This window comes from Primulina huaijiensis, chromosome 5 (genome assembly GCF_012295235.1).
Source record: "Primulina huaijiensis isolate GDHJ02 chromosome 5, ASM1229523v2, whole genome shotgun sequence".
NCBI classification, from domain to species: Eukaryota; Viridiplantae; Streptophyta; class Magnoliopsida; order Lamiales; family Gesneriaceae; genus Primulina; species Primulina huaijiensis.
In genome coordinates, this window is record NC_133310.1 from 1848559 (window position 1) to 1870421 (window position 21863).

General features: G+C 34.3%; 3 protein-coding genes across 6 annotated transcripts; 2 read left to right on the forward strand and 1 right to left on the reverse strand.

Moving 5' to 3' along the window:
- Nucleotides 1-1315: 1315 nt before the first annotated feature.
- On the reverse strand, nucleotides 1316-4481 carry LOC140976247 (growth-regulating factor 1-like). The gene is made up of 4 exons (XM_073440245.1): nucleotides 3890-4481; nucleotides 3164-3355; nucleotides 2571-2925; nucleotides 1316-2401 (listed from the first exon to the last, which is right to left on the reverse strand). Exons 1-4 carry the CDS (start codon nucleotides 4248-4250, stop codon nucleotides 1654-1656), a joined length of 1656 nt encoding a protein of 551 aa, XP_073296346.1. The 5' UTR covers nucleotides 4251-4481; the 3' UTR covers nucleotides 1316-1653.
- Nucleotides 4482-15907: 11426 nt separating this feature from the next.
- Nucleotides 15908-18314, forward strand: LOC140977514 (transcription factor bHLH62-like). Its single transcript, XM_073442257.1, has 7 exons — nucleotides 15908-16827; nucleotides 16971-17159; nucleotides 17247-17312; nucleotides 17387-17455; nucleotides 17680-17751; nucleotides 17826-17926; nucleotides 18014-18314. The coding sequence occupies exons 1-7, from the start codon at nucleotides 16459-16461 to the stop codon at nucleotides 18015-18017; spliced, it is 870 nt and encodes a 289-aa protein (XP_073298358.1). The 5' UTR covers nucleotides 15908-16458; the 3' UTR covers nucleotides 18018-18314.
- A 265-nt stretch (nucleotides 18315-18579) lies between these two features.
- Nucleotides 18580-21615, forward strand: LOC140976248 (putative pentatricopeptide repeat-containing protein At5g65820). Of its 4 annotated transcripts, none has more exons than XM_073440248.1 (3): nucleotides 18580-18830; nucleotides 18911-19034; nucleotides 19338-21615. In XM_073440248.1, exon 3 carries the CDS (start codon nucleotides 19340-19342, stop codon nucleotides 21311-21313), a length of 1974 nt encoding a protein of 657 aa, XP_073296349.1. In that variant the 5' UTR covers nucleotides 18580-18830; nucleotides 18911-19034; nucleotides 19338-19339; the 3' UTR covers nucleotides 21314-21615. The 4 variants fall into 4 exon arrangements, with proteins under 4 accessions (XP_073296349.1, XP_073296347.1, XP_073296348.1 ...); XM_073440246.1 differs by having other exon boundaries at nucleotides 19147-21614; XM_073440247.1 differs by having other exon boundaries at nucleotides 19241-21614.
- Nucleotides 21616-21863: the final 248 nt, after the last annotated feature.

Genomic DNA, 21863 nt, shown 5'->3' on the forward strand with positions numbered 1-21863 from the left:
ATATTGAAAATAAACATGTCAGCACCATATTAATATCACATTTGGAATATATAGCAGAAACTATCACTTAAATTTGAAAACATACAAACAAAAATCGCAAAAGACGAATGGTCGGAACAAAAATTACAATCTTCCCATTTGTTATACTAGCTGTTGACAATGGAGCTGATCCGCCCCAAAATGGGTACACAGTCAAGGCCAGGAGGACTCAGAACAAAAAAAGAAATTAATGAAAAAATCAAATTTCTATTTTTATGATTTTTTAATAAGTTTGTTTAAACAATTAATTAAATTTAAAACCTTTTTTAATTCGCTAAATGTGTAAAAAAAAAATGAATTTAAAAAATTAAGTAAAGTAAATAGGGATATTGAAGAATTTAATTTAATTAAATATTACTTTATATTAAAAAAATAGAACTTACATTTTAAAAAGTAAAAATTGAATTTAATAATATTATGCTTGTTAATATTTTTTTTTAAACAAATAAATCAATTCAAAACTTTTAAATTCACTAAACGTGCAACAGAAAAAAGGTGAGAATTTAAAAAATTAATTAAAGTAAATAGGGATATTTGAGGAATTAATTAAAGTAAATAAATGTATTTGAGGTATGTTAAAAAATATATGATGACTCAAAGTTTTTTTTTATCATGCCAAAATTGTATAATATATATTTGCAATTTGTGAATTAATATCAACAACTTGGTAAAATGTTTTTTTTACAAATGAACAAGCACAAAAACTCTTGTGAGACGGTCTCAATGATCAATTTTGTGTATCGAATATCTTATTTAGATCATTCATGAAAAAGTGTTACTTTTTATGCTAAGATTATTAATTTTTATTGTGAATATCGGTANGAAAGTGTTATTTTTTATGCTAAGATTATTAATTTTTATTGTGAATATCGGTAAGATTGATCCGTCTCACAGATAAAGATTCGTGAGATCATCTTCATGAACAAGAATATATTTGGTAACTAATCCTTCGAAATTTCGTGTGCCGCCAATGTTTCTTAAAACTTTATATAAACACGCGTCATTTCTTTTGGTTTTTTCCGACAAAAATAATTTTATCATACAATTTGCATTCTTTAATCATTAAACCCACAAAAAGAGTAAAATGGTTTAATTTCTACTTACTCATAAAATTATCAAATTAGCATGCTTTGACTGGTAGGATGAAACGATAATGATACAAGGATGTTCAATATATATCAATATCATAATGATTTATGTGTAACTCCAATAAAACTTGATTTAAATATTGAATAAAACAAAAATATATAACTCATCAACTGCATGCCCGTCGGTGGTATGTGAAATAAGCTTCAGAATTGATCTCAATAAATACCAAAACAGCACGAGACTCGAATAATTCAAGAATGTCACGTGTTATGGGAGTTAAATTTTCAATGCGTACTTGCGTAGTGTCAGCAAGAACAATTTAATGAAGTTCCTGCCGCTGCATGAATTTGCTGCTAGCAAAAACAGCAAATGACTGCTGCTGCAAGAAACACATTCCACGCTTTGAATTGAAACAATACATTGAACAAAGCGAATAAAAAATAGTACGAGGTTGAAATGAACAAGGTCATACTACTACAAAACCAGTTGCAAGACATCAAAGGACGAACGGATTCTAACTTGTTTTTATCGTTTCTCATTCGTGCACGGGAGGTGGACTGGAAATGCTTTCTTGTCAGCGCTTCGTGGGCTGCTTCCTGAACTGCTGTTAGAAAGCGTGATGAAATTGGATTTCTGCAGGACACCGGTAGGAGAGGAATCCATGTTTGGGTTATAAATCCATGCTTGCAGGGAAGTGCGGTTCGCTCCCGTTTCTGCATATGTAGTTGTGCTTGTCAATACCTCGCCTAAGGGTCCACCCATTGAACTACCCCATGATTGCTTTTGCATTTGCTCGCCGAGATTGTGACTAACACCAAGGCTCATATGGACAGGGACAGGGTTAAGCTCCTGCGACAGCTTAATAGTTGAGCTCGTTGATTTCTCCTGTGCGGGAGAACTAGAGGATGATGAAAAGTCGGGAGCAACTGGGATGGACATTGAAAGCTGGGTCCAATCTGAGTTCAGTTCTTCCGACCAGGAGACTGAGCCACTATTTGACTGATTCTTTGGACCATTATCAATAAAATGTTGAGTTGAATGTTGATTGTTTGTTTCTTTGTCCGTGTATTTTAAGAAAGAACCAGTGTTTCTAGTAGTCATGTAGGATATTCTTTCCGCGGGATTGACAAGGGAATCAGAGGTGACCAGTCCAAACTCCGAGTAAGATGATTTTTCAAGCGGAACGTATTGTTTTGCAATGGAGAATGGCATATCTTTAGACTTCAGATCGAGAGTAGAAGGCATCAAAGATACGCCTTGAAGTCCTTGTGTTCTGCAAACAATTCCATCATTTTGATCAAGAAAAACGACACGATTTCTAGTACAAGTTCAGCCTACATTTAAGTTAAGAAGAAAGAAACAATGTAAAAGCATATTCTTGTGATATTTCTCTAAGATCGAGGGAACATTATGAAAGCTGATATGTGTACTAGGTCATGTACCTGTTATCACGATTTTCAGCAGAAGCAACGGTAAGATTGGGCTGCAAGGAATTGAATTGGTGCGTAATGACACCAACACTGTTGGATGGGCTGCTGCTGGATATCACCGATGCTGATGAGGAAGATGCAACCGGTGCCACATTTGAAGCAATGGATCCAGAGACAGCATGGCCAGTGTGGCCTTCCACAGGCTTTCTTGAACGGTGGCGACCCCTGTTAATGTGCCTTTCACAGTATTTCTGATCAGGTACAGCATCTCTAGAGCAACGCCACTTCTTTCCATCTGTTCTCCTACACCTCCCAGGCTCAGGATCATTGCTTCCGGAAAAACCTAGATGGAAAGGACCCCACCCCACTGCATGCACAAAAAAGGAGATAAATAGCCCAATACCTCAAAACAAGCAAGTGCTATAGAGTTGTTCAGCTCATGACTTTCATAAATTAATTCCTTAAATAGCAGGGGGGAAACAAGATATTGGCCATTGAGAAAACATCCTAATAAATTACTGCCAAAAACAGAACAAGACAACTCAAAAGAATAAAAAAAGGGACAGAAATAAAGCAGGCCACTATCAGTTTAATCGGAAGCTTACATAAATTAGAGGCATGAGTTCCATATGAGTATAGGGATTTCTTGATGGGCACAAGTAAGTATGACGGAACAGGAACATTTGCCACAATATGTTTATAGATCAAAGCCTGATGCTCAAGTTCCATCCATTGAGAGGGAGTAAATGGCCCTTTCAGCCTAGCAAAAGGCGCCCGCATGCTGTCATTTAAACCACCTGATCAACCAAGAACCAAAACAAGAAAGTTAGGTGGAAGTTTGTGTATGCGCGTGCGCATATATCGAACTAACAGTGCATCAAATACCTGAAAGAATGAATGATGCACCAAAGCAAAACTACACATCAACTTTATTCTCTTTGTTATGACATGAGATGCCCACTGTTGGGGGCCAATAAAATTTAAAAATCTACGTTATTCTTGACAAGATTCCAAAATATTATTGAGTAATACAGGAGAAGATCCAAGTTAAGACTTATTTTTTTTGGGAAAAAAAACCCTTCACAAAGCACCCAACTCCACAGAACCGACAGATTACTTATCTTTATGTTTAAGCAAATAAATGTCCCAAGCAAAAAACTCATCAATCAGTTCTTCACTTCCCCACAAACTAATCACATCCTAGGAAAAGTCCACTCAAATATTATAATAAAAATCAAATCTTCACCCAAAAAAGCGGGAGCAGAAACAGAGAAAATAAAAATCAACTTCAAATTAACAAAAAAAACCTTCTTATCAGAACCCAAATGTACCTCCTGTTCTACTATGGGTCTCATCTGGAAAAAATGAAAACGCAATGCTCCTACTCGCATCATCACTGTTCATCCCGCCATTGCGAGAGAACGAAAGCATCTGCTGTCCATCCTCAACCCCTAATCCCCAAGAATTAGATCTCCCAAGAGCTGCAAAACTTTCACTTGCACCGTACTTGGAACTGAAATCAACTTCACCAGGCTTCAGCATTTTGGTAAGCCTCCAGTTATCCTCAGCAAGCCCAGATCTTTGGTGCTTCAAATTCACAGATCCGCTACCCTTTTCATTTCCAGGCTCAGTCGAACCCCCACCAGGAGTATTAGAAGCGGGTTGCTTGTGGCTCACAACCCCAAAATCCATATCTCATGAAAAAAGTTGTGAAGTTTACAACAAGAACCCCACACAAGAGAAGGAGAATGAGTTCATTGCAAGTCACTTTGTAGGAAAGTAAGCGATGCTGAAGGAAGATTAGGCATCGCCTAGTAATTATAGACAAAGGAGAGAGACGAAAACAGATGCCTTTGAGATGAAAAAGAAAGTGTAAAAATAGCTGAGAGCAGTGCGTGTGAAAGAAAATGCCACGCTGCCGATAACAAATGCTCTCGCATGTTCAACTTCTGCTAAAATATTACTCTCTTTAATTTATATATTCCATACATCCATATTTTTGTATTTTTTAAAATAAACTCAGAACAAATAATTATATTATATTACACATCTAGACTTAATATATTATTAATATTGAGATAATAAACAATTTCGATGTCATGTATGTTTTTTTTTTCAATAAAAATACATGTTGAATGATATTTACTAACACAATATTTGATAAACAAAAAATACCCTGCTATAATAGCTTAGACTCTATGTAGTTTGACTAATAATCTTGCTAAAATCTCGAAGGGGATGAAACCAAGAAAAAGGACAAAATATTGGGTCAGAGATAAAGAAGCATGAACGTCAATTGATGTTCATAAAAATAGGATGTCTCCGGATATTTAGAGAAATCATTAATTTGTGGGGTTTTTATAGATTTCCGGAAATTAAACATCAATTTGGCTTTACAACTCCAATTAATGCACCAAAAACAGAAAGTAAAGTGTTTTTATCTCCATGACTCACATGCAATTGCTCCGCATTATTTAATATTTATTTTAAATTTGACTTATAATTTAAATCATATGAAGACATATTATATATATTATTTTACTATATATTAAAGTTAACCTTCTTACGCTAACTAATTTGATTTGTTAGGTGAAGTTATTTTCAAAATATCTAAAAACTTCCTTAAATTTTATCTCCTAGTTTATTACTATTCAATATCTCCCTACAAATCATTTTCAAATATTAAGGAAAAATTTTTTTCTCATAAATAACTATAAATTCCGTACATTTCTCTATTAATTTTAATATATATGATTTATATAATATTTTACACACACAATTTGTACGCGAATATAATGTTAATGTAAAGGGGTATGTACTTTTTTGAAAACTAAATGGTGGACACCTAAAAAACCCCAACAAGTTACCATGTTCGATACTTGTATGATCCCAAACCATTAATTTGGTCAAAATAAGAACAAAGATCTATGACAGCCAACAAGATACCATAAATAATATGCTACCACGTGATTTCCTTGGTGGGACTAATTATTAATTAGTTTCACCAATAATTACATTTAAACAAATCTTTAATTCTTCATACTCCCTATATTTTTTTCCCTACAAATAAGCTATCAGGTGACTAGTTCTCAAAATCTCGTAGGTATATGATATTTTGATGAGATGTCTTGAGAAGTTCTAATTGCAGATATTATTACTTTACTTACTATCATTATCTTTGGGATTTGGAAGCATAAAATGTTGTGCACTTTTTATACGAGATGATCACATGATCATCTTGTGATCATATGAGATAAATTTAAAAAGTTGTCAGATTAAACGAAAAAATCATGTGATCATCTCGTGTAAAAAGTGCACAACAGAAGATCTAAATCCATGCGTTTGTTTAAAGTTGTATAATATTTTTAGTATTATATGTTACATAAAAACAATATATTTTTTTAACCATAATATATATTTATTTTTTAAATAATTAGTTTAGCAATAACTGTTATATATAGAAAACAATTTCCTCAAATATTTGATTTAGTCTTTCAGAAGATATAGTGGGTCTCATGTGAGACGGTCTCACGGATCTTAATCTGTGGGACGGGTCAATCCTACCCATATTCATAATAAAAAGTAATACTCTTAGCATAAAAAGTAATACTTTTTCATGGATGACCCAAATAAGATATCCGTCTCACAAATACGATCTGTGATACCATCTCACACAAAATTTTTGCCCAGAAGATAACAGGGCACTATTTGTTTTGAGAGGGAAGCAGATAAAGAGAGTTTTATATTTTTTGTTGAGTATTTTTGGTGAGAATGAATTGTCATAAGATGAAGAGTGTTTTAGGCAAACTTAAAATTACTTAATGACTTTTTTATTTAGTATATAATACTCTTGTATTATATAATAGTATAGATACAATTAGAAAAAAATGAATATTAATAATATTGAAATTTCTACTATGAAAAATATTTTTGTTGTTCTTAATTTTAAGAGTAGGTCTTTCATAAGATGATTTCACAGATCTTTATTCGTGAGAGGGATCAATCATATCTATATTTACAATCAAAAGTAATATATTTGACATAAAAAGTAAAAAATTTTTCGTGGATAACTCATATAAAATATCTGTTTAACAAAATAGACATGTGAGACCGTCTCACATGAGTTTTTGTGTAATATTAAAGTGTTATACTTCTTTTTTTTTTCTTTTTTTCATTTGACCCACCGTATAAAAAAGTCCCGTGGCACTACAAGAAAAAAGCTCGTAGACACTGTTACAACTGTTGTAATTGGCAGTGTTGTTGAAAGTGTGTTCTACGACAACGGTTTTTAACTGTTGTAGAAACTCAGATTAGCGACGGTTTCTGAAATTAGCGACCGTTTATACCGTCGCTACGTCGCGACGGATAACAACTAATCATCGCTAAAATTAGCGACTGTTTTCTATATTCCGTCGCAAAATAGCAACAGTCTAAATTTACCGTCGCAAATATGAGCGACGGAATAAGCTACACCGTCGCTTAAAAAGCGAAAGTTAAGATAAATACCGTCGCTAATGAGCGACGGGATTATTAACAACATCGTCGCTAATTAGCGACGGTTAGAGCTCAATCCGTCGCTACGTTTTAAATGCATTAAAAAAAATTATTTTTATATTTAGACGAATCTGAAAAAAACAACTTTTAAAATCTTTTTAAGCTAATAATCATAACTAACAGATAGAAGTTTAACAAAAATGAAATCATAACAAACAGAAAGAAATTTAACTTAAACATAAATCGTGAAAAAAAAATTACAAATAAATCGAAACTAAAAACCTACAAGAGAGAAAATGTATGTTGGAAATGGGAGGGGTGAAGAAACTGGACCGAAAACGAGAGTATATATAGAAAAATGTGCGACGGTCGTTCAAAAATCGTCACTATTTTGAATCGGCGACAGTTTACACCCGTCGCTATTTGCGACGGTTATCAATAGCTGTCGCCAAAAAGCGACAGTGTTTCACGAACCGTCGCTATTTACGACGGTTTAAGAATAACCGTTACCATTTTTAAATCGGCGACGGTTTTATAAACACCGTCGTTAAATAAATCGGCGACCGAAGGAGCAAAACCGTCGCAAAAGTTCAAATAAAGCGACGGTTTTTGCCTAAACCGTCGCTATTTTTAACAACGGCTCCCTAAAACCGTTGTCATTTCTAAAAAAAACACACTAATCCACAACGGTTTTCGTGAACCGTTGTCGTTTCTCCAAAAAAACACGCTAATCCACAACGGTTCACGAAAACCGTTGTCGTTTCTCTAAATAAACACGCTAATCCACAACGTTTTTGAAAACCGTTGTCGTTTGTCCAAAAAAACACGTTAATCCACAACGGTTTTTGAAAACCGTTGTCTTTTGTCCAAAAAAACACGCTAATAGACAACGGTTCTAAAAACCGTTGTCGTTGACCCCAAAAACACGCTAAAAGACAACGGTTTTGAAAAACCGTTATCTTTTAGCGTGTTTTTGGGGGGTCAACGACAACGGTTTTCTAAAAACCGTTGTCGTTTGCTGCTTTTTAACAACGGTTTTCACTAAAACCGTTGTTAAAAAGCAAAAGACAACGGTTTTTTGAAAAAATCGTTGTCTTTTGAGTGTGGTTGAATGCATATTTTGTAGTAGTGTGGGTCCTAAAATTTCAAATTTTGCATGCCACTTAGTTGAATTAAATTTGGCATAATTTATTATGATGATTTTTTTTTATCGAGCATGAAATCAAATTTCATTAACAAGATAGCAATTCGGACAGTACAACTTTTTTTAAAAACTTGAGGAATCACATCCAAAAACAAAATGCTTCTATGAGAATGCAGAATTTGGCGTATCAGATCATCAGCCACTTGATTTGCTGATTTTCAACGGTGAGAAAGAAAGAACCGTTCTTTGGAAAATTTTAAGTAGGGACACCTATTATTCACTATAGATTCATCATTCATCCAAAGAGAAGGGAGCAATGATACGAATAGCTTAGAGCGCTTTCAAGGCAGATTGCGATTCACGATTGGATGGCTTCAATTGAGTGAATATTGTATTATTCGATTCAAGATAAATGCATTAATACATTCGAGGCCGGTTTAAGTCCTTTCTCATTCACTGGGCGGAGTATAAGTTTTTGTTGAAGTCCAATCTAAAATGGTCCTCATTAAAAAAGAGAAATCTTCCTGCGGAGCCCAACATCAGGGAGAAGGGTTTTGATCAACCAACCGCGTCCATTTTCTATACCCCTCTCGATCCACCAATTTCGGGCATGGAAGACGGGCCGGGGAAAGAAGATCAGACTCGGTTGACTTACTCACTGCCGGCGAATTACGCTAAATTTTAAAATAAGACTTTACGATTCCTTCTTTCTCCAACTGACCTAGAAATTGGCCATTAAAGTGGTTTATTTAATTTTTATTTAGGGGAAGGGTTTGCAACTTTTGTTACAATCGAGTCTTGCATAAAATCTATATCTTTCAAAATTTGTGTACAATGTTTTATACCTCAAATCTGAACCATTTGTCAACATTTTTTTTTCTTTTTTTCACATTTTATACCATAATTATTAATGCAATTCAAACAATGGAACCTATCATTGCAGAATCTGCAGTCTAAGAATAAATTCAATATAGATTATTAAATCTCCTTAATTTTTGAACTCTGGGCACCGGCCACACTTGCACTCAAAAGTGCAAGTTATCGTTACCATTTATTTTAAAGGTATACATAATTGTCTACTGTTTTTGGGCATAATTCTATTCCTGTTATGCTGAATTCCGTTGTTGCGCACATTTGTTGTAGAGTGGAGTTCAATCTATCCTGAGGTTATTATTCTCAAAATGGATCAAATAATGATAATTTTTCCAAAAAATATTCATGTATGGTCAAACATAAACCTCACACATTTGGACCATTAATGGATCTGCAACGAAGATTATACCCCCGTTGTAGCTGACTTTTCTGTCAATTATTGTTCCAGACGGCATTGCTTACCCTTGTCCACTTCTGCTGGTGCCTACAGCAATTTGCTGAGCTAAACTGTGTAATGTTAATAGGGGGCAATACGTGCTCATGCTAACTACTTTCCTGTGAATTGACAAGTAATATAGTTTGTCTTCTACCCTGAATTATTTATGAGTTTCTTTCATCTCGGGGCTATGGAATATATGAATCTTAATTTTGGAAAGTTGGCCCTTACTGTTTATTTATACTGTAATCTTGGACTTCCTGATTAAGTCAATAAAAAATTAAAATAACTGTGTTGTGAATTGTGATCAAACAAGTTTTTTTTAGTGCTTTATGAATTTGAGACCCACTTATTTAGAAGTTTAATTTCCATAATCGAGCTCTCTCCATCATGGCTTTAAACTACTACCATTGTTAATCATAACACCAAGATAACAACGACGGGAAAAGTAGTACTCGCAGAAGTCAAATAAATATCGAAAAATTTAACACTGATAGTTCATAACTCGAATCGAGTGCTGATAGGTTGCATCTAAAGTAGGTCACGTTAATCTAGGTCAATGTAAAGACGTGAATTTCTGGAGTGTGAAAATGTTGGAGCGGTATTTCAAATTCCAATGTCTAAAAAAACAGAAGTCAAATAAATATAGAAAAATTTAACACACACACACACCAAAATCAATAAAATTAATTTTTTTTGTTCGGTAACTTGAAAGTTTCTTTCTATATTTTTTGGTCTTTTTGTCAGAAAATTTACGTCTATTAAATTGGTTTTTTTCTAAAAAAAATATTATTTTTTTTTCAAAAAATGTGACATAGGAAAATGACGACATAATATTGAAAATTGATAATATGACGACCCAGAGCCGTACCTGTGTTCGATGGGACATGAAACAAAAATTTAAAAATAGGTCTTTTTGTTGCTATAAATAATGCTAAAATTTAGTTAGTAAATAATAAATATATTAAATAATTCATAAATACATAAGAAATAATTTATTAAATAAAAAACAAGTCAATATATATTTGAAATAATTACATATATAATAACCGTTTAGCTATTTTAGAGGAAAGAATATATATCAAATTTGTATAATCCAGTTTTCGGATCATTTCTTTGNAGAAAAATATATATCAAATTTGTATAATCCAATTTTCGGATCATTTCTTTGTTAATCAACGAGGAAAAAATATATATCAAATTTGTATAATCTAGTTTTCAGATCATGTATTTGTCAATCGATAACATAACTAGCTCATTTAGTCTATTTTGTGACATTATTGATCGAAGATAAGTTTTTATTAACTTCAACTTTAATTAGCTTATATTATTATGATGGTTAACAAAATCTTACATGCTATATAAGTATTTGAGAATAAATCATTTTGTTTTTCCAAACATTGTAGGATCATAAAAAATTGTTGAAGCTCTATACAATACTTCATCAAGTTAGTTAAAGATTAACTCGTTAATTCTCCAAACTCAACAAATGCTTCAAAGTCTCTTGATATTGTTTAAATTGTTCACATCGAACTTGAAGAAAATATCGAATTTGATCAATTATAAACAAAAAATATTCAAATTATTTTCTTTTTTATTTAATATTGGACCAAAAAAATATATTTCAGTAAGAGCAACCACAATGGGTGCACCCTTTCTCCATTGTGAGTGGGCGTCAAGAGAGAGAAAAGAGAGCGTTCATATGTTTGAACGCCCCTCTGTCCGCTTATTTTTTTAAAAAAATTGGTCATTTAGCGACGATTTTTCAAAAACCGTCGCTATTTGCGACGGATTTTTACAAACCGTCGCTGAACACGGGCCCCACACACGTGATGATGTTTCCTTATTTAATGTTATTTAATGTATTGGTTTAAATTTCAAATTTTCATTTTTTAAAAAGAAATTCGGATATTAAAATAAATTAAAAATAATGTTAAATTAAAAACTAACGTTGTTTTTATTTATAAAATTAAAAAATTGTTTTAACGGCTAATTAACGGTTAGTTAACGGCTAGTTTAATAAAAAAAATAATATATTCATCTATAAATATTCACACACTACACAAATTATTTCAAACATCAAAACATATTATTCTTCACTCCAAAAATCTTTTCTTTTTTTTAAAAATTTCTTATAATAAATTTTTAATTTTAAATAAATGACACTCATAAAATTAAATTATTTTACGTACTAAATATATAAAAACATATTATTATTAATATAAAATAATAATAATTTAAATTTCTTAAAAAATTTGAAATTGAATTTTTTTAATTTAAAGTAAGAATAAGATGAATGAGTGGACAGCGTGACCTACAAATAATGAGTATGAATGTTAAAATGAATGTGAGAGAATAGATGTGTTAATGTAATGTGTATGTGACATGTGGACCCTACGATTTTTGATGAGGTGGTGGGTGTTATAACAATAACGAATGCGGGTGCCCTAAGTCATCAATTCAAAATATATATGTTGGACCTCATCAAATATCGGACCCTGAAACGATGATCTTCTTGTCCTCATAAAAAGCCCGGCCGTATATGACGCCATGCATAGTCAATATATCAATACTTTGATGAAAAAACTAATAAAAAAATATAAACTAATAGATTAAAATAGTAACATTACAGACAATAGGACAAAAAACAAAAGTAAATACATCTCGTCCCAAAAATACAAACTAGTAGATTAAAAAATTTTCATTTTTGTTTTCTAGTTAAAAAGTTCGCAATTTTAGTTAATTAAATTTGTTTTTTTTAAATAATAATTTATTCGTATAATAGAAAATGGGTTTTTTTTTTATAATTAATTTAAAAATAAATTTTTTTTCAAAAATAATTTTATTTTAAAAAAAATTCACATATATCATAATATGTGCTTCGTAAGCACGGATTCTAACTCCACGTGATCATTATTTGTGCTTACAAAGCACGGACGCTCCACGTGGGCGAGCATCCATGCTTGGTAAGCACGGATGCTCCAACGTTGAAGCACGGACGCTCCCACGTGGTCGCTACATCTGTGCTTACAAAGCACGGATGCTCAATAATATATTGTTTTTTCGTACTTTATTTTGTATTTTTCCCACAATAATTTACTGAATCTTCACGTGATCTCTGAATTTCCTTCAATAATTGAATCTTCACATGAAATTTCGATGAATGAGTTATAAATTTCCTTCAGTAATTTCTTTTTATATAATGTTATGAACTTCGATTAATGAGTTATAATATTTCTCTTTCATTCCGCATAAATTTTCTCTCAAATTTCATCGGCAAAATGTCTAACATCGATGTACTCTTATATTTTGGTGGTCATGTAGTTATCGATAATGGATCAGTTGAATATAGTATTTCATTTGTTAGACAGAATCGGACCCAGAGCAGGTATAGAAAAGAATGGAACATGTTCAAGGAACACAACATGATGAGAGACATACAGTTTTTGACTAATTGGATCAAAACAACGATATCCATTTTGACCAATACCATAACCCAGTAAAACACACGTAACAGAACGTGGAGACAACTTATTGCACTCGATTTGTGATCGGATAACAAAATAGGCACAACCAAAAACATGTAATGAATAATAATCAGAAGCATGACCATACATTTTTCAAAGGGTGGCAAACCTGAATTGTGTGAAATTGGAATTCTATGAATCACGTGAACAATAGTAAAAAATGTTTCACCCCAAAATGCACTAGGAACATTAGAAGACAATAAGAAAGAGCTAGCTGTTTCAACAATATGTCTATGTTTTCTTTCTACAACACCATTTTGTTCAGGGGTTTCTCTACATGAGGTTTGACGTATTGTACCACCAGAAGCAAGCAAATGCGAGAAATCATTAGATAGCTGAATCTTGATTTTTCACAAGAGCTTTAAAATCATTGAAAATAACAAGATAATCATACCTATGTTTCATCAGATAAACCCAACAATAATGAGTGCAATCATCAATAAAAGAAACATAATATCTCGACCCCCATTTCGTGGGAGCAGGAGATTGTCCCCACACATCCGAATGAACAAGATCAAAAAGAGTAGGAGAAAAATATAGACTTTTATAAAAAGGTAAAGTCAAAAATTTTGCAAGTTTACTACCACTACAATCAGAAATATCATGACTTTTCAAAATTCTTAGTGCTCCTGTAGACGTTAAAAATTGCAAATGAGATGCGAAAACGTGGCCTAGAAGATTATGTCATAAAAAAAAAACAGAAGACAACTGACTCAAGCGAAAAGAAGAGAGATCCACACTACATGCTGCAACATCTGGTACTCTGAGATAATCCAAAACATAAAGTCCCCCTTGTCTACTGCATGTCCCAATCAGCTTCTGGGATCGCGGGTTCTGTACATAACAATTTGAAGAAAAGAACTAGACTAAGTATCCAGACTCACATAATTGACTGACCGAAACAATATTAAGTGTAAGATTTGGAATATAGTATATATCAGGAAGATATAAACAACACGTAACAAGAGAACCAATGCCTACTAATAGCATCGGTGTACCATCAATAGTCACAATTTCAATGGAAGAATTGTGAGACAAAGAAGCAAAAGATGACAAATCAGGAGATATATGATGAGATGCTCCAGAATCCAAGACCCAGATGGACGAAGATATACCTGAAGTGCCAGAGGATGACAAACCTCTATGTGAAGAAGCTGACATAGCATGAGGCTGTGAAGCGAGGCACTGTTGAAACTGCTCAAACAAATACGGATCCAAAGACGGTGCAACCACTGCATTGTTAGACTGAGGTGGTCGATATGTCCACTGGTTTGATGGATTATTAGGTTTCCATGGAGTGTTCTAAGATGGAAAATGCTGCTACTGTGGTTTCCATGGAGTGTTCAGAGATAGATGATGCTATTGTTGTGGTTTCCATGGAGTGTTATGTTGTTATTGTTGTTGTTGCTGTTACGGCTGCACTTTTCCTTTACTCAACAATAATGGGCATTGAGCTTTCCAGTGCCCATTCTCTTTACAAAAAACACACTCATCTTGAGAAACATTCGTATTTGACCTGTTTTGGATACTAGCTTGAGGTCGTTGAGGAGCTGCAAAGACAGATGGTGTAATTGTGATTGTCCTTTTGTCAACGTGAGACTTAAGACGAATCTCTTCAGCTAACAATTCTCTTACAACCGAGTCAACAGAAGGAAGAGGGTTGCGATGAAGAATCGCCCCACGCAGACCCTCAAAATAATTACGAAGTGCCATAAAAAACTGTACCAAGTATTGTTCTTCTCTCCGAGAAATATAAGGTGAGAATGCTCGCAATTCTGTAGATTATGTTAATGCCAATTGATCCCAGAGTGTTGCATGCCAGAATAAAAATCTTGGATGCTCATATCTTTCTGCTAAAGGGCACGAATATCTGTGTCCAATTGATATTGTTTGGCAAAATTAAACTGTGTATACAAGCGTGTCAGATGATCACAAACCTCCTTAGCAGTCTCGTATTTTGCCAATTGAGCACCTATTGAGTGCGCAACATAATTATTAATCCACGTAATAATATTCGAATTATCTACCTCCCAAACATCCAATGACACAGCATAATCAGGGTTCGTCTGGTCTGTAGGCATGTCTCGCACACGTGTGACATAACCCCACATCGATTTCTCCCGCAAGAAATTCTTCTTAGCATAGCCCAAATACGAATAATTTTTTCCATCCAATTGAACACTAATCTACTGAAGAGAATCGTCTTTACGAGTAGCCATGATAAAAAACATTTTTATTATTTTTAATATGTTCAAATAAAATTTTGATTAAACAAAATTATATTTAATAATTTACTCAATTAAATATTAATATTTTTGTTTTCCATATCTTAATAAAAATATATAACAAAATTGTATTTTAAATTTGATAAAAAAAATAAACTGACAAAGTGCAGATTTAAGAAATGATGATAAAATGAATATTTAAGAAAATATATAAGGATATTTTTGAGAATTTAAATATAAAAATAAATCTCTTTGAAAAAATGTGAGATATCTCAACATTTTTTAAAGCCTTTTATAAGCTGTCAAACAAATTATTTTGACGTCTTAAGTTGTTTGTAATTTTTTTTACCATACAAATTATGAGAGCTTATAAGCTCTAAAACAACTTATAAGATGTTTTTTTGAAACTTATAAGCTATGCTAAACACTCTCTCAAAAGGTCTATGTCGACAAAAAAACATTGTAGTGACAAATAATTATAGAAAAACATATATTTTAATAACTAAACTGAAATTTTATTAACATCGAACAAGTTGGATTTGGTGCATAAGTGGGGTTAAAAAGCCTTATGTGAAGTAATATCTAGAGCCCAGTTGGGTTTTTGGCTGTGCTAAAGTATTATGGTCTACAGACATTAACTTTTGAAATCTAACAAAGGGCCTGAGAAATTGTAGTTATATTCCCCTCCAGAGAGATTCTGAATGTTTTCAAAGTTTGGCAAATTTTATCTGCACACATTTTTGTTGTTTAAGATCTTGGACCTGCTTCAATCATAGTTGGAGAGAATTTATTGGGCTTGTTGTACCAATTTAAAATCTTCCCAAGAAGATTATGTTTTAGAAGCTTAAGAAATAATCAGCTAGAAGATAAGCTTTGCACATAAATAATGTTTTGTTTGCATACACCTATCCTACCCCATGGCCTATATAAAGCTGCAAAAGGTGTTTGTCTATGCTCATTGTTTGGAAAATGTTTCTCTTTTACAGCTAATAGATTAATCCTCCCTTCAAATTCAGTCAAAACATTTAAAATACAGATTCTTTAATCTGTTTCAGCATCTTTTTATGGGTTTTTGAAATTTTTTGGATTAGCAATATTTAGCATCATATCGTTTACTCCTTTTCTGATTTTGATAACAAGAGTTGAATGCAAAACACTTTAAAACTTCATAAGGGCTGGGAGAGAAACAGTTGGCATAGCAATGGGTTCAGATTCAAGAAATGAACCTCGAACGGAGGATGTTATTAGAGTAACTTCATTTGCCTCTTGTGATCAGATTGATAGTTTTTCTTTCGACGATATTCAAGGAACTCGAGTATCTGTTACTGAGGAGGACCTTTTCAAACATCTAGTGGAGATGAAGACCATTGAATTCAGTGTCTTTTGCAATGAAAATGTGCCTAAGATTAGTGATTCTGTTCATAATCCGAAAAACTTCTTTGATCAAATGGCAACCGACACTCGTGAGGGATTTCAAAAGGGTTCTTTTGTGCAAAGCTTGGAGAGCTCGTTCTCTCGAAAGAGAAGGAAAACAGTGGCTCGTGGTGAATCTGAACTATCAGACTCCAAGGTCAGAAAATTCAAATGAAATATGACCCTTTTTCTTTCCTGTACACCTTTTTTGTCAAGTATTTGTTTTGTTCGATGAATTGAAATGTGTCGTTAAGATGAATAATCAAAATATTAATAGAATCTGGTACAAATCGTGATCAGGATGCTGGAAAATCTCGAAAGAAAAATGAAAAACAAATCATTGAGAAAAAAGAACAGCTTGATCACAAATCTGATGCTCCGAATGGACTTATAAATCCAAAAGCTAATACAGAAACCCCAGAGGAGGATCACATCGAAACCAGATTAAAACGAGACCAATCGGTCAACAGACACAACCTTGCTGAAAGAGTATGCTTCAATCAATGGCTACTTAATCTAATTCTTGAATTCTCGGTATCCAACATCGTTTAATGTGTGCAAATGTTTGTATTATAGATTAGAAGAGAGCGGATAAACGAGCGAATGAAGTTTCTTCAGGGCCTTGTTCCAGGATGCGATAAGGTCAGCTTGGGACAAACTAAGTTTACCTCCCTCTGGAGTATATTACTAATCACTGGCTTCACATTCCATTTCAGATCATGGGGAAAGCGGTAATGCTTGACGAAATCATCAATTATATACTATCAATGCAACATCAGGTTGAGGTAATACCCGCCTTCTTCTGAGTCTGATGTTATAATATCTGAAGTTTATTTACCTCAGCAATCTTGGGCATATAGACCCGTTGGCTTCTCTTCTTTTGTTGTCTATAAAGTGATAAATAAAAGCTGACACCGAAATTGTTAATAATCTGGCCATTGACAAAATGTCATTCGTCTTTGCAATAATTATTCTTCTTTTACTGTAAATAATATCACTCTTCCTTCAGTTTCTGTACAGGAAGCTAACTGCTGTGAATGTAAGCGAAAAATCTCAACCAGATCAATTTCTGTCCAAGGATGTAAGTATTTGTTTTGCCATATTGGGCTATTACCACATTATGTAAACATCTAAGCTTAAGTCATATCCATATAGATTTGTCCTGCACAAGGAGTAATTGCAGCAACTAAAGGCGATCAAGAAGTGAACTCCTTTCCATTGCCTGCCCCAGAATTATGCCACCACCAACTCCTTGAGTGACCATTCCTAAACCAAAACTTTGTCTAAATTCTACTGTCTGTAGCAGCCTGATTTTGTATTGTTTTGTTAATTTTTCGTTTCAGTTGAGCTATGGTTTTAGCAAAAACGACGTCAGCATAGATAAAGAATGTTCGGGATGGGACGTTTTGTTACATTTTCCAGAAACTGAACGGCTCATTTCTTGTATTTTACACTCTTTTTTGTCTGCTTGTGTTTTGCTGCTGTTGTTTGTGCAGTGGTGGTGCTAAAATTGCTGGCTTGCTCTTCAAATTTTGGCTGAAGTGAAATGTCTTGCAGTTTGTTGTAATCTAATTATACTTACATGGGGATGAACTTCAAGAAATCAGAATGCCCTTGTTGATATTAGTTTTTATATTGAAGCCATACGAGCCTCATTATTTTAAAGAAATTATTAAAAAAAAAAATTCAGTTTTCTTGAATTTTTTGTTCGTGATTCTCACGGTCTTGTTAGAATTGTTCGTGATTAAGTCTTACAATTTGCTTTAAAAATATATATATTAATAAATTTTAAAAAAATAATAAGAAAGTTAAATAAAGAGAGACCTCGATCCCTTCATTTAACTTTCGAAGTATTTGGAGAAATAGACATGCTCAACATTTTTTTTTAAAAAATAACCTCTAGCGGAGGTTTGAATTCACTTGGACATTATAAATTTTTAAATCTTACGGCGAAAAATAATTTTACTCAATTTAAAGTGAAAATCGGAAATATATACAACTGGTTCCCCGCCTCCGTCCTGCACCGCCCCTTTCGAATTATGACATCACCGGCTTCAGTTTATTGCCCGTGGCCACTGCCGAATCTCAGCCCTCGCCACCGTCAAAACCCAGTCCAGCAAATTACTTTGTCTGTTCTACAGATCTACGTCTTACGCTCAGGTGGCCTACTGAATTATTTTTCGTCAAATTAAGCTAACAATCGCACCTCATGATCCTTCTGCTTCTGTGGTGATTTTCAGATTTTGTAAGGCTCAAGGCAAATTGCAGATTGCGCAACTAAGACAGATTTTGGCTCCGTCCCTTTTTCTTTCTCGAAAGAATAGTAGTCTCATGAGTAACTGAAGCGACTGCTGCAATTGATCGGTCTGTAGTGCTACTCTACTGCGTTTCTTGTGTTTGTTTCTTATCTCTAATCGCATTTGTTTTACTGAGTTTGGGATTGAGATTTATTGGTTTTTGGGTTTTGCCAATATAGGCACGAAAATTTGGGGGAAAAGATTTAGAGGAGAAAGACTTCAAATTGATATTTCGCCTCCTTTAATATTTTGGAATTGGAATTTTTGTTGAAGGAAATTGAATTATTGAACGGGTGATCAAACGATGTAATAGACGACGAAGCTGGCAGTCTCCGGTGTTGCTAATACTAGAATTTTATTGTTGCCATAGAAATGCAGAGAGTCTCTTCGAAGAAATTATCTGTTCTTTATTTTCAATATCACAAGCTGTTGAATTTTTCTCTGTTTTCCACCTCTTCATTCGTGGGTTCGCCCCAGGTGGAATCACATATCGCACAAACTCTTGAGCCCGAGCATCCAACCATACCAAATGGAATCTTCAAAGCAGTACACGAACCAAGAGAAGGGTTTGGTCTCATCCACCTCAAGAATGAAATAGAATTACCTAAGGAAAGTCTGGTACCACCCTATGATGAATATTCTGCTGAAGTTGAAAAGGTATACAGAATATTACGGAAATTTCACTCTAGAGTCCCGAAATTGGAGCTTGCATTGCAAGAATCTGGTATAGTGGTCAGGGCTGGGTTAACTGAAAGGGTTGTTAACCGCTGTGGTGATGCTGGGAATTTAGGATACAGATTCTTTGTGTGGGCGTCAAAGCAGCCAGGTTACAGGCCTAGCTACGACGTATACAAATCAATTATTAAGGTTTTAGGGAAAATGAGACAATTTGGAGCTGTTTGGGCTCTCATTGAGGAGATGAGGACAGAAAATCCTCAGCTTCTAACTCCAGATGTTTTTGTTGTTCTAATGAGGAGATTTGCTTCTGCAAGAATGGTGAAAAAGGCTATTGAAGTGTTGGACGAGATGCCCAAGTATGGGCATGAACCTGATGAGTATGTTTTTGGGTGCTTGTTGGATGCCTTGTGTAAGAATGGCAGTGTAAAGGAAGCTGCTTTGCTGTTTGAGGATATGAAGATTAGATTCAACCCAACTATCAAGCACTTTACATGTCTGTTGTATGGTTGGTGTAAAGAAGGAAAGCTGATGGAAGCAAAATTTGTGTTGGTGAAAATGAGGGAAGCAGGTTTTGAGCCTGATATAGTAGTTTATAACAATTTGCTTCAAGGATATTCTGGGGCAGGGAAAATGGTTGATGCTTTCCATCTTTTGCAAGAGATGAGGAGTAGTGGTTGCGAGCCAACTGCAACTTCACATACTATCGTGATTCAGGCACTTTGCGCCCGAGAAAAAATGGTAGAGGCAATGAGAGTGTTTATGGATATGGAAAATGCTGGGTGTGAATCTGATATTATTGTGTACACAACTTTGATAAGTGGCTTTTGTAAGTGGGGCAAGATTGATAAAGGGTACGAGCTTTTAGATGCTATGATACAGAAAGGGCATACACCAAATCAGACAACTTATATGCATATCATGTTAGCTCATGAGAAAAAGCAAGAATTGGAGGAGTGCCAGGAGCTTTTGGAGGAGATGCGGAAGATTGATGTTTTGCCCGACCTAATCATTTATGGTATCATAATTAGATTGGCATGCAAGCTTGGGGAGACTAAACAAGCTATAAAAGTTATGAACGAAATAGAGACAAATGGATTCAGCCCTGGAGTTGACACCTTTGTCATTTTGATTAATGGGCTCATCGAGCAAGGATGCTTAGTTGAATCTTGTGATTACTTCAAAGAAATGGTCGATAGAGGCCTTCTGGCCGCTTCCCAGTACGGGACTTTGAAGGGCCTGTTGAATTCCCTTTTGAGAGCAGAGATGATTCAGATGGCTAAAGATGTATGGAGTTGTATGACAAGTAGTGGATGCGAGCTTAATGTGTATGCATGGACGATTTGGATTCATGCTCTGTTTTCGAATGGTCATGTGAAAGACGCTTGCTTTTACTGTTTGGATATGATGGATGCCGGCTTGATGCCTCAGCCGGATACATTTGCAAAGCTAATGCGAGGTCTGAGGAAGCTGTATAACAGACAAATTGCAGCTGAAATTACAGAGAAAGTAAGGGAAATGGCCGCAGAGAGACAAGTGACATTCAAAATGTATAAAAGACGGGGTGAAAGAGATTTGAAAGAGAAAGCTAAGGCAAAAATAGATGGAAGGAAGAGGAGGGCTCGTCAACGCCGCTGGGGAAGAGGTCATAAGAAAGCTGAGCTTTCATGATTTGGGGGAAGGGTACTCAACCACTGACGTAAACTGGTTTTAGTTGTAACAGTTCGAAATTGAGTTATATTGAACGGGGAGAATAGGGGTCCAGACTCCAGAATGAGTCGAGTCTACTCGCGCACTGATTGATTCGATCTTTTGGATTTTTTTCCGACCTTGAGTCACATTATCACTTGATTTGCAAAATAAGTTTGTTGCAACTTGATTTCAATTTCTGAGCCCAAAATTTGTTAAAATTAAAATTGAGTTCAACTAGCCGTAAACTGGCCGGGAAAACACTTCCATCTATGAATATTGAATTGAAAGTTACACGTGCGCATGGACTTTATCATGCGCTCATGTCTCAAGTTTGAGAGGAGAGGTCAGATTAGAGATCCAATTTAAATAAATGATCTCGTATTATTATCGATAGTGAAAAGCTAATTGTTAGTATACTCAATGGGCCTTCCTTTTCGATAAGTGGGCTATAACAAGAAAGTCCTATTTGGGCCTTGTATGCCTTAAGCCCAAAGTTAAAACCAAATTGCCCACGCTACGCTAATTAAGT